At 44.6% G+C, this 13,878-nt stretch overlaps 1 protein-coding gene across 3 annotated transcripts in view; it reads left to right on the forward strand.

Annotated features, from left to right (window-relative positions):
* The first annotated feature begins 13,044 nt into the window (after positions 1–13,044).
* Positions 13,045–13,878, forward strand: part of BLTP3A (bridge-like lipid transfer protein family member 3A) — a 75,542-nt gene continuing 74,708 nt past the window's right edge. The window contains exon 1 of one of the 3 annotated variants that reach the window (XM_016430996.2): positions 13,045–13,459. In XM_016430996.2, the coding sequence (XP_016286482.1) occupies positions 13,416–13,459 (44 nt within the window). In that variant the 5' untranslated portion in view covers positions 13,045–13,415. The remainder of the gene's footprint in view (positions 13,460–13,878) is intronic. The other 2 variants (XM_007483711.3, XM_007483712.3) reach the window with 2 other exon arrangements.

A 13,878-nucleotide genomic window follows, 5' to 3' on the forward strand; every position in this document is an offset into this window, starting at 1 on the left:
GCTAAAACAGCAGCTTTGGAAAAACAAAACTCAACTTCATACCTCTTCTTGGTATAGAAGACAACTAAGTAATGAGAGGTAGTAAGGTTGAATTTTAAAAACAGTGTCAGTGTTCTTTTAAAATTTTCATAATGGCTTCTACATTTGGGGGCAGAAAATGATCTAATTGATTTTATACTTGTATTAATAAAAATTATTACTTGTAAAGAACTCTGAAGTATCAGGGATTGATAGTGTTGTAGAGTGTATTGATGTCCTCAGCTGATGCAAACTCCCCACATGCAGAGCTTCAGGGTCCAGGAAGTTAAAACCAGTTCCCAGGGGAATCTTTGTTTTATCATATTATCCCTTGGTAGCAAGATCATAAGGACCTTCTAAAGAACCTTCCACCCTTTGAATGCTTATAGGTCTTTTACTGGACAGTCATTCTGGTAAAAAAGAAAAACAAAAACAAAACAAAAATGTAGAAGAGAACAAAAAGAATCATTCTAAGCCTTCCTTACTCCCTTTTCAGAAGGACTATGTATCAATTTTTTGTTTATTTGTTTTGTTTTTTACTATATAGTCATCCTAGCATGGGCACTACAAAGGAAAAAAAAGAGAACAGAAACACACTAAACAAAACAAAAATGTGGAATAGAACAAAAGTCAGAAATCCTAAGTCTTTCTTTCTTTTCCCCTTCAGAATGACCAAGTCTCAAATCTCCCAGTCTGGTCTTATATGATAGGTGATGCCACATCTTTGCAGTTTATAGTAAGCCTCCTAATGAGCCACAGCAGCACCAAAGAGCATCAGAGTCACAGCACAGATAATGACACCTCTAATGCAATATTTCTTCCTCTGATATGAGGTGTTAACAAGAAACAGGGGCAGCTTCAGAGCTTCAGGAACATCAGGGCCTCTTCAGGGATACTTCTGAGAGTCAATAATTCTTTGTCCTGCAATAAAATCACCTGTAGTAAAATGGCTAAGAAGTCATATCTCTTGCATGAAATCTGTCCCAAGATCTAAGATGATGCCAAGTCTCTCCTTGTACTGTCATTCAATCAGTATTTCGTGGCACATCTGCTAAACTCTCTCCCTCCCTGAAAGCCACATCAGAGAAATGATATAAAATATGCACCTCCTTAGAGGCCTCTTTGGAAGGACTGCCCACTTCTTCCACAGTGGCTCAATAAGGACTCTCCCTCATCATTATCCAGTGACTCAGTCACCATCAAGTCAATTAAAGAATCCCTTTTCTTCCAAGTAAACACATACAAACCATAGCTATATACCAACAGTTTCATCCCTGCTCTACCCCCACCCCAATCCCATCTTATGCTATTGGAAAGCAAGATTCTTCTCAATAATACTATCCCTAATCCTTTAACTCTCCTTTGGGAAGGTGTTCCACAAACTGTCCCTGAGAACAAAAATCCTAAATGTTGAAGGAGAGCTCAGCTACTTCTCTAAGATGTATAGAGCTCTCTTATGGTATCAAGGAACTTGAGAGCAAGGCCTCTGTCTTGGCAAAGGAAAAAGAAAGGACCTGAAAGAGTCAACCAGAACTATGTCTAAAAACAGTTTATTCTCATCAGGTAAGTCTTCCTGGACACTAGATCCAGTAAACCATTGGACAAATGAACCCTTACCCTTTCTGGAACAACATTGATTTGTCATAGACATGTGATCCATAATTCTGGAAGGTAGGGCACTTGTCATGGCCAGTCAGCTGCATAATAATTCAGCTGTTCCTTATAGGAACAACCCTTTTACTCTGAAGCAGGAGAATGGCATTTTGCCATTTGGAGACAGATTGACAGCCACTCGGATTGGGAATAGCTGCTTTGCCCATAGTGAAAGGAATCATTTGGGCCTGTGCTCAATACAGCATGGTTTTCATCACCCAAATGTCCAGATTCACGCTGCACTCAACCAACATACTAACCTGATTCTTTAGCTTGTGGTGTCTCTGATAGGTACTAATATATTTGCAAAACAGCTGTATGCAGTTAGAGGCATCAGCAGAATTCCTCCATTAAGTCTTGACCCCAAAGGGGAGAGTCTTTGATTGTCCAGGTGTGTCCTCTCCATGACCCAGAACACTTGGCCAGACCCATAACCACTCCCCAGGAACAAGTGTAGGTAGAGATCTACTCTACCTCATTTCTTAAGACCCCATCCCTTTCATCTGATAGACAGGCAGTTTAGAGTTCAGTTGACTGGTAGTGTCTCCCTATTGCTAGATTAGTATCTACTGAAATCCCATTGAATAGTCTTCCCTTGTAGTAGATGGAGTCATCTGTTATCAAGGCAAAAAGATGCACTTCAGAATCCAGATCCTTATAGCTGGAAATCCTCTAGAACTGTGTTGTTGAAGGCATGGAAGGGGGCTGCTCCATTCCCCATCTCCAGAGCTTTTGAGGACATTTTTTTGCATACCCTGCTCCTCTGTCCAGTCATCCAATTTAAGTATTTCTTCCCTCTGCTAGGAAGTAATGGGAAGTCTGGGGTAATGCAGGGGACACACAGACAGCTTGAAGTTGCAGTTTGGGCACATGATCTCAAAAAGGTTCACCAATGCTGCTTTAGGACATTGGAAGAGGCAGGATTCTAGGGTCTGAACTGGCCTCAGTCTATCAAATAATCATTACTTGTTTGAGAAGGACACTAATACCAGAGGGATCTGGGAAAGCATGATTCTGAATGGACTATTTCCACTTAGCAATAGAAGCTTCCTATTCCCTAGTCATCTTGCTAGAGGGTCCATCTTGCATCACCCAATCCATAATAGACAACTGTGGACAAAGGCCAGTTAAATCGCCCTGTGTCATCTATTGGGTAGCAACTAGGACCAGTAAGAAATAAGAAACTGCTTTTCAAAAGTAGTATAAATGAGAGGGCAGCTAGTAGGCTTAATGGATTGGGATCAGGTCCAGGGATGGGAGGTCCTGGGTTCAAATCTAGCCTCAGACACTTCCTAGCTGTGTGACCCTGGGCAAGTCACATAACCCCTATTGCCTAGCCCTTATGCCTCTTCTGCCTTGGGGCCAATACACAGTAGAGAAAGAAAGAAAGAAAGAAAGAAAGAAAGAAAGAAAGAAAGAAAGAAAGAAAGAAAGAAAGAAAGAAAGAAACAAAGAAAGAAAGAAAGAAAGAAAGAAAGAAAGAAAGAAAGAAAGAAAGAAAGAAAGAAAGAAAGAAAGAAAGAAACAAAGAAAGAAAGAAAGAAAGAAAGAAAGAAAGAAAGAAAGAAAGAAAGAAAAGCAGCTAGGTGGCTCAATGGATAGAGTCAGGCCTAGAGACAGGAGGTCCTGGGTCTGGTCTCAGAAATGTCCTAGCTCTATGACCCTGGATAAATCACTTAACCCAAATTGCCCAGCCCTTACTACTTTTCCGACTTAGAACTGATAATTAGTAATGATTCCAAGACAGAAGATGAGGGTTTTTAAAAAAGAAAAAGAAATGCTAAAAGTGGTTATGGTTCACTTCTCAACTCTATGATTGCTTTGTCTATCTCCTAATTTATTAGACATCTTAAACTCAACATGTCCAAAACTAGACACATCTTTCCCCCTTAACTCTTCCTTTCTCCTAACTTTGCTAGAATTTTTGAAGGTACTACCATTCTCTCAGTTACCTAGGCTTATAGTTTAGGTATTATCTTTAGGAATCATACTCCTCATATTTTGATCTGCACGTACCATTGCCTTATCCAGTCTCCCATCATGTGATATAAAATTCTCATTTGGATTTTAAAGTATTTCCTAAACAGAAGCTTTATAGTAGTCTATAAATCTCTTTCATTTCTTAATACTGAGTCATACCAACATATTTTCACCATCTTCCCTCTCTGTTTTTGCCCTAAAATTCAGAGTATTGAAATATATATTGACTTAAATAGGAGTTTTTAAAAATTAGGTTCTAATTGTGTTTAAACAGGGTTTTCAGAATTTAAAATTTTTTATTTTTTAATTATATTTTTAAAAATCTTTATTTTCTATCTTAGTGACAACTCTATGGTAGAAGGACAAGAACTAGGCAAATGAGGTTAAATGACTTGCTCAGGGTTCTATAGTTGGAAAGTCTCTGAGGCCAGATTTGAACCCATAATCTCCTGACTCCAGATACTCTACCCACTGTGCTATCTAGTTGTTCCAAGAACAGGGGCTCTTAGACCGAGATCTATGAGCTTATTTTTTTCTTAAATATTTTCATAATGTACTTCAATATATTTGATTTTCTTTGTAATCCTACGGGGGCAGCTAACTAAGTGGTTCAGTGGATAGAGTGCTAGGCTTAGAATCAGGAATATGCCGGAGTATACAAATCCAGTCTTAGACACTTACTAATTGGGTTCACCCCTGGGCAAGTCATTTAATCTTTGTCTCAGTTTCCTTATCTATAAAATGTGGATCATAATAGTTAACTACCTCCCAGAGTTGATGTGATGGCCAAATGAAATAGATGTAAAATGCTTAGCAGACCTGGAGACAGGGGGAACTGGGTTCATATATGGTCTTAGACACTTTCTAGTTGTGTGACCTTGGACAAGTCACTTAACTCCAATTGCCAAGCCCTTACTGCTCTTCTATGGTGGAACAGATACTCAGTAATGTAAGAGGTTTTGTTTTGTTTTTAAGATAAAGTGCTTGGCTCCTAGTAAACATTCTTTATATTTTAGCTATTATTATGTATTTTATTTTGTGCATTTAAAAAGTCTTCTGAGGTATCCATAAGCTTTTACAGTCAGTCAATTAAAAGAACATATATGAAGTGCCCATGGTATGCCAGGCACTGTGCTGGAAATACAAAGAAAGGTAAAAGGCAGTTCCCTTGACACAAAAGTTTAGTCTTTATTTCTTCAACCTTTGCAATTACTGTTGGCAAATAGGTTTTGTTTTTTCTTTCTTTCTTTTTTTTTTAAATCCTTACCTTCCCCCTTAGAATCAATATTGTGCATTGGTTTCAAGGCAAAAGAGCAGTAAGGTCAGGCAATAGAAGTTAAGTGACTTGCCCAGGGTGACATAGCTAGGAAGTATCTGAGGCCAGATTTGAACCCAGGACCTCTCATCTCTAGACCTGGCTCTCAATCCACTGAACCACCCAGCTGTCCCCTTGGCAAATAGGTTTTGATTACCTTCCTGATTGATGAGTGTGCACAAAGATACTTTTCCACTTAAATCTCTTTCATGCACAAGTAGCTTTGTGCACACTCATCTATCCTAACCCCGTCCACCCTCTTCAAGACCTGCGGTGATGGGGGAGTGACGACGCAACAGGTGGAGGTGACCACTGGCAGTTGTAGTCACGATCCTGCACGTAGGCGGCCCACGGACCAGTGGTCGCTCGGCCCTGTGGGCAGCAGGGACGTTCGGCAGCATCCTGGGCGACTGAGCAGCCCTCTCTAGGACAGCACTGCTCACCCTAATCAAGGGAGGGGACTAGAAAAGGTGTCCAAACATTGCCTGCCCTACAAACACCCGGTCAGCACACCGCGGCTGGCGGGTCATCCATTTAAGTGGTCGAAATCAAAAGAAACAAAATACAAAGAAACTCCTACTAGGAGCAGGAACATCAGAACATTACTTGATAGAGAGAATACCCCAAGACCTGAGAGAAGAACAGCTCTAATAGGTAAAGAACTGGTGCGATATAACATTGATATCGCAGCCTTAAGCGAAACACGCTTACCAGAAGAGGGATCACTCAGTGAACCCACCACTGGATACACCTTCTTCTGGAAAGGTAGAGCTACAAATGAAGACAGAATCCACAGCAAATGCTCAGAGTTCGAACTCACCATCACGAACACTGTGTTCAGAATGGTGAACAAATATAAAACAACATGGATGCACCCACGATCAAAACAGTGGCATCTCATTGACTACATCATTGTACGCCGGCGAGACATCCAGGATGTACAGATCACCAGATCCATGAGAGGAGCTGAATGCTGGACAGACGACCAATTGATGAGAGTGACTCTTCAAATGCGCCTTGCTCCTCATCATCCAGAACACACCCAGACAGTTAGTGCATTTTACAATGTGAGTTGTCTTAGAGATCCATCTTATTTGCAAACATTCCAGTCCTGCCTGGATGCTGCCAAGGGACCACTCACTGGAAGCTCAACTGAGAAATGGAACCAGTTCAGAGATGCAGTGAAGGAAACATCAAGGGCAGTCCTAGGCCCCAAACAACACAACCACCAGGACTGGTTCGATGAGAACAACACTGCTATTTTACAAAAATGTAAAGCAAAATAGATTAATGGAGTGTGGGTATCATCTGAAGGGAAACCCCTGCTCCCTAGAAGTTTCTATCACCAAATTTGCCAATCTGTTCATAAAAATGGTCACTTTGGTACCCAGGGCATCGTGGACTCTGTTAAGAAAGTATGGATAGCCCCCGGTATAACTACTATAGTCTCTAAATTGTGTTCAGCCTGCTCTACCTGCCAGGCATATAACCAGGAAATGTAGTTCTTTTTTAGGGTAACAGATTTTCAATTATAATACATCCCCCCTCCCAAGATCTCTGGAAGACTAGTCTCTCCAATGGATCTTGTAAATATAACCAACTTTGAAATTACAATAATTTGGGGGATAAAAGGGAAAAGAACAAAACCTTGATTGCTAGACACATTGACAAAAAGCCATTTAGAAGACAGTCCCCTTCAGCATAAGAATATATATACAAAACATGCATTCAACCCCACACAGTTCATATCACCACATCCCAAAATTCACTCTGGATCTTCTGGTGCAGTGTGTGGTTTGTGGAGGCATCTTCATGGTGCTTTCTCTAAATAGTTTACTTTATGGATTCAGAGAGATAACATGTTTCTTATCCTAAAATTACTCTCAAAAAGAATTTAAATTTTGCATTTTAGAATAATTATACATTCATCCCTGAAGAGGGTTGAAAAACACAGGTATTACTTATGGATACATGACTGAGTTATGAGGTATATGAATCAATTGGCAAGAGAAATAAAAAAAAATAAAAAAAATCCAAATAAAAGAGAAAAGATAACTTCTGGATGAAATATAGACTATCAAAGTCCTATGTGAAAAAAAATGTAAGTAAAGGAAAGAAAAACCTATAACAGATCCTTGAATAAGGATCCAATTAAAGTGATTTAGGCAATTATCCACTTATCCATTCAGTAGCCAGGACTACAGAAAGTTGCTATACTATAAGAGAGAAAAAAGGACTAGATTTGTGTGTGATAGGAAAGTGTCATTCACTGGTCTGATTTTACCTTCATTCTCAGGGATAGGGGAAGCCAGGATGATAGTCAAACTTTGGTACTTGTCTGTGAGTATTTTACAAAGAGTGTGGATACAAGGCATCCTGCATCTTTACATATATCAGGTGCCGCAACATCAAGTCTCACACTAGGTACAAGTCCTTTCTTATTGGATTAGAAGTTCATCAATCCTACCTGGATTAGATTGGTCCTTTTTGACCATGTTTTTCTTGGCACTGTGGAGATATTCATCAAGCCCATTGGGATTGGTTGATCTTCTTGACCTTATGCTTCTTGGCACTGTATAATGGCTCTTTTGTTCCCTTCTCCTGGAATCAGACACAATGATTAATCATAGTCCCATAATACCTATAAATAAGCAGCAGGTTTCCAAAGTCTAAAGTTTTGGGGTATGTATTAATATTATATTAAATATATATTGGGGTGTATGGGGTGTTCAGGGAGGGGTAGTATCTCTGGTATGGAGGGCTTGTGATGCCCTCTTAGGGCAGCTCTCCAGCCTCTGACCCTCACCTGACACCCAGCTCTCACTTGTGGCTCCCAGGAGCTGCTAGCATGAGGCAGTGGCCACACCCCGGGCAACAGCTTCGACAGGCCGGCTAAACCTTGTGAGGGTAGCCATTGGGTCGTTGATCCCTGGTGAACCAGGGCTTTGCTCACCCAGCATGTGAAGACTGCTTCGGCGGAACAGACAGAAGAAACCAATAACAAGGTTCAACGGCTGAGATGGCGACACAGCAAAGCACTGTGGAGTGCTTAGGGCGTGTTGGAGCACAAAGGATAACACGGCCATCCAATGCAGCTGAGGAAGTCTCCAGGTGTAACAACTTTTCATGCAACTGGACCCAGGCTTCCAATGCCAAGAGAGTGGGACTGTCTCTGTGCATCAACTTTTCCACTTAAATCTCCTTCACGTACAAGTATCTTTGTGCACACTCATCTATCCTAACCCCGTCTACCCTCTTCAAGACCTGCGGCGATGGGGGAGTGGCGACGCAACAGGTGGAGGTGACCACTGGCAGTTGTAGTCATGATCCTGCATGTAGGCGGCCCATGGGCCAGTGGTCGCTCGGCCCTTTAGGGCAGCAGGGATGTTCAGCAGCATCCTGGGTGACTGAGCAGCCATCTCTAGGACAGCACTGCTCACCCTAATCAAGGGAGGGGACTAGAAAAGGTGTCCCAAACATTGTCTGCCCTACAAACACCCAGTCAACACACCACGGCTGGTGGGTCATCCATTTAAGCAGTCGAAATCCAAGAAAAAATACAAAGGAACTCCTACTAGGAGCATGGAACATCAGGACATTACTTGACAGAGAGAATACCCCAAGACTTGAGAGAAGAACAGCTATAATCGGTAAAGAACTGACGCGATATAACATTGACATCGCAGCCTTACGCGAAACACGCTTACCAGAAGAGGGATCACTCAGCGAACCCACCACTGGATACACCTTCTTCTGGAAAGGTAGAGCCACAAATGAAGACAGAATCCACGGTGGCCTGGCTATCAAGACCAGTTTGCTTAAACAGCTGCCAGACTTGCCTGTGGGCATCAGTGAGAGGCTCATGAAGATCCGTTTGCCTCTCAACAAAGACCGGTATGCCACAATCATCAGCGCATATGCCCCAACACTGAGCAGCACAGAGGAGACCATCGAGCAGTTCTACTCTGACCTGAGTACCGTCTTGCACTCAGTGCCCACAAATACAAGCTGATACTACTGGGAGACTTCAATGCCGGCATTGGCCAGGACAATGAAAGATGGAAAGGAGTGCTCGGCAAACACGGCGTGGGCAAAATGAACAACAATGGCCTACTGCTACTCAGCAAATGCTCAGAGTTCGAACTCACCATCACGAACACTGTGTTCAGAATGGCGAACAAATATAAAACAACGTGGATGCACCCAAGATCAAAACAGTGGCATTTCATTGACTACATCATTGTACGCCGGTGAGACATCCAGGATGTAAAGATCACCAGAGCCATGAGAGGAGCTGAATGCTGGACAGACCACTGATTGGTTAGAACGACTCTTCAAATGTGCATTGCGCCTCGCCATCCAAAATGCTCCCAGACAGTTCGCGCATTTTACAACATGAGTAGTCTTATAGATCCATCTTATTTGCAAACATTCTAGTCCTGCCTGGACAACAAGCTGTCTGCCAAGGGACCACTCACTGGAAGCTCAACCGAGAAATGGAACCAGTTCAGAGACGTAGTGAAGGAAACATCAAAGGCAGTCCTAGGCCCAAAACAACACAACCACCAGGACTGGTTCGACGAACAACATTGCTATTGAAGACCTATTGAGCAAGAAGAACAAAGCCTTTATGGAGTGGCAAAATAACCCAAACTCTGCTCCTAAAAAGGACAGATTCAAGTCTCTCCAAGCCACGGCGCAGCGTGAGATCAGGGAGATGCAAGACCGATGGTGGGAAAAAAAAGGCAGAAGAAATCCAGCGGTTTGCTGATATGAAAAACTACAAACAATTTTTCAGTGCCCTCAAGACTGTCTATGGGCCATCAAAACCCACCACCACTCCCTTGCTATCCTCTGACGGTGACACTCTCATAAAAGATAAAAAAGGCATCAGCAACAGGTGGAAAGAACACTTCAGTCAGCTTCTCAACCGACCCTCCTCAGTTGACCAAAGCGCCCTTGACCAGATCCCCCAAAACCGCACCATTGAACAACTTGACGTCCCTCCTTCAATAGAGGAAGTCCAAAAAGCCATTAAACAAATGAGTACAGGCAAGGCACCCGGTAAAGATGGGATCCCAACCGAGGGGTACAAGGCCTTAAATGGAAAGGCACTCCAGGAATTCCACATAGTGCTGACCAGCATATGGGAAGAAGACATGCCCCCAGAACTCAGAGATGCCTCCATCATAGCCCTGTATAAGAACAAAGGCTCACGAGCAGCCTGTGATAACTACAGAGGCATCTCACTACTCTCCACTGCTGGAAAGATCCTCGCCCGTGTTATACTCAACAGACTCCTGTCATCTGTTTCAGAACAGAACCTGCCTGAATCACAATGTGGCTTTTGACCAGATCGCAGCACCATTGACATGGTCTTCATGGTGAGGCAAATGCAGGAAAAATGCCTTGAGCAGAACCTGAGTCTCTACATTGTCTTCATAGACCTGACAAAGGCGTTCGACACAGTGAACAGGGACGCATTGTGGGTGATCCTCAGCAAGCTCGGTTGCCCAGCAAAATTCGTCAAACTGATCCAGCTCTTTCATGTCGACATGACAGGGGAAGTCCTATCTGATGGAGAGACTTCCGATCACTTCAGCATCTCCAATGGCGTGAAACAAGGCTGTGTCCTTGCTCCAGTACTATTCAACCTATTTTTCACCCAAGTCTTACGGCATGCTGTGATGGATCTAGACCTGGGCATCTACATCAAATACCGACTGGATGGCTCACTATTTGACCTTCGCCGCCTGACTGCAAAAACAAAGACAACAGAGAGACTCATCCTGGAAGCTCTCTTTGCAGATGACTGTGCTCTCATGGCCCACCAAGAAAATCATCTTCAAACCATTGTGGACAGGTTCTCCACTGCAACAAAACTGTTTGGCCTGACTATCAGCCTCAGCAAAACAGAGGTGCTGTTCCAACCTGCACCAGGGAGGCCAACTAACCAGCCGTGCATTACAATCGATGGCACGCAGCTTTCTTACGTCAACACTTTCAAGTACCTGGGCAGCACCATCGCCAACGACGGGTCCCTAGACCACGAGATTAATGCCAGGATCCAAAAGGCCAGCCAGGCACTCGGGCGTCTGCGCTGCAAAGTCCTCCAACACAGAGGTGTAAGCACTATGACAAAGCTCAAAGTGTATAACGCAGTGATCCTCAGCTCGCTCCTGTACAGTTGTGAGACATGGACACTGTACCGGAAGCACATGAAACAGTTGGAGCAATTCCACCAACGCTCCCTCCGGTCAATCATGAGGATCCGATGGCAGGACCGAATCACCAATCAGGAAGTCCTCGACAGAGCCAACTCCACCAGCATCGAAGTCCTGGTCCTCAAAACCCAGCTACGATGGTCTGGACACGTCATCCGCATGGACCCACAGCGAATACCAAGACAGGTATTCTATGGTGAACTGTCAGCTGGACTCAGGAAACAAGGCCGACCAAAGAAAAGATTCAAGGATCAGCTAAAGTCCAACTTGAAGTGGGCTGGCATCACACCAAAGCACCTAGAACTCGCTGCCTCTGTCAGAAGCAGCTGGCGAACCCACATTAACCATGCCGCCTCCACCTTTGAAGATGAGTGACGCCGACGCCTTGCCGCTGCGCATGAACGCCGACACCAGGCCACAACCGCACCTCCCGTAACAACAGGCGTCCCTTGCCCCATGTGCCACACACTGTGCGCCTCAGCCTTTGGACTCCAAAGCCACATGAGGGTACACCGTGGATGAAACTGCACAAAGACAATAGTCATTCTCGATCACTGAGAGACTACCACTATACTATACCTTCCTGATTGTCTTTTTGCTTATTTTCATGATCCTGGAAATGCTAGATGACTGTCTTTGGACTGGTGATGAAACCAAATTTTCCATTTGTTTATATTTGAACTAGATCTATGATTTTAATGATATGAAGAACTTGTTGTGGGGAAGTTCCCTCTACCAGTGTAGATCAGCACCTCTTCTACAACCTGGAGTCTTAGAAAGTTGCTGGAGTATTGAGAGATTAATTGACTTTCCCAGGGTCACCCAGTCAGTGTCTATCATAGCCAAGGCTTGAGTCCAGGTCTTCCTGAGTCCAGAGACTAGCTCTAGCTTCTATCTCTTTTTTACTATCTGTCAGTATCCATATAGATAGCTAGGTGACACAGCAGATAGGGTGTTAGGCCTGAAGTCAGGAAGACCTTAATTCACATTTGACCTCATATTTCCTAGCTGGGTGACCCTGGGGAAGTCGTTTAACCTTGTTTGCCTCTGTTTCCTCATTTGGAAAATGGGCTGCAGAAGGAAATGTCAAACCACTTCAACACCTGCCAAGAAAGTGAAATCACAGTCAGATATGACTGAATAATAATACCAATAATATTGACATGACTCAGTTCTGCATCAGATGAACTTGGAATCTCCAAAGTTTTAGTACAGTTTTAAGTTTTAATAGCTTGAATTTTAGAGCAAAACTGCATCAAGACTTTAGGGACACCCTATATAAATATGATGATGATGATGATGTGTACTTGCTGGTCATTGAATACGGATTTCATAGTTAAAATAATTAAGGTAATGTTTACAGGTGATCTTTAAAAAAAAAAAACCACAACCCAAACATGTTTTGATTCTTAGCCCCTTTTGGCTACTTTTCAGCCGCTTCCCCCAAGAGTCTGCTGAGAAATGAGACATTTTGCATTTTTCTTTTGTTTTACAGATTGCCACAGCGGAAGTATAAATTTTCACGGAGAAACCAACCTGTAATTGGTAATGAGACTCTCTAGAATTAGTTAGGCTGGTTTTCAGAAAATAAACGTAGTGTGTAAGTATTGGAAGTCTCTTCCCTTCCCATTTCTTCTCCCCTCTCCCCTTTCCTGCCCCCTTTTCTCTTCTTTCTTCTCCCTCACTCCCCTCCCTTCTTTTCTGTCCTCTCCTCCCATCATCTCCTTCTTCCCTCCTCCTTTCTCTTCCTCTCTTCTCCCCTACACCCCCTTCCTTTCCTTCTCCCTTCCCTTTCCCTCCTCTCTCTTGTCTTCCCCTCCCCTTTCCTACTCTAGGCTCCTCTGAAGGCCCGTGCCCTCCGCCGCTCGCTGGGAGGCGTCTCTGCGCTCGAGCTAGCACTGCCTGCTCGCGGGCACGCGAGCTCGTTCCAACCTCGTTCCAGTCTCGTTCCCGTGCGGGTCGGCGCCGCGCGGGTAGGTGGGATCGTGGAGGAATCGAGGACGCCTGGGAAGCGAGGGTGAGGAGGCCGGGCGGGGAGAGCGGTCATGGCGGCATCGGCAACGACGGCGACGGTGACGGTGACGGCGGCGACAGCAGCAGCGGCGGCGGCCGGTCTTCCCGGCAGCGGCGAGGCGCGGAGGCCGCCTTTCCCTCAGGACTGAGAAAGTCGGGGCCGCCCCAGGCCCTTCCCTCCGGCCCGGCCCGGCCCCGGCCCCAGCCCCGGCATGGCTGGGATTATTAAGAAGCAGATCCTGAAGCACCTGTCTCGGTGAGAGCCCCCGATCCCATCCGCCCCCTCCCCGTGCCCCTTTGCTCCTACTGACCGAGGCCCGGCCCCTTGACTCCCCAAACCCGACTGTGGGGCCTGGTGCCTCTTGTGTTTGTGTATGTGTGATCGTGGCAGATCCAGGAACCCACAGTTCGACTCCCGCATTTTACAGATGAGGAGACTGAGGCCCCAAAGGCGGGGCGACTTGTCCCGGGGTCACACAGTTGGAAAATACCAGAGGCATAATTTGAATCTGGGTCCTCTTTCCTCTGCTACCCTTTTAGAAAGTCTCTCTAGGGGACTCCCTCCCCACCCATTGCACCCAGTCTCTTTGTGTCCCCAGACTCCTTTCCTTCCCTTCCTCGGCACTCCCCTTCGAGTCTGGATACCCGGGAAAAAACGGGAGGTGGGGTGAATCC

This window comes from Monodelphis domestica, chromosome 2, assembly GCF_027887165.1.
Source record: "Monodelphis domestica isolate mMonDom1 chromosome 2, mMonDom1.pri, whole genome shotgun sequence".
Taxonomy (NCBI): domain Eukaryota; kingdom Metazoa; phylum Chordata; class Mammalia; order Didelphimorphia; family Didelphidae; genus Monodelphis; species Monodelphis domestica.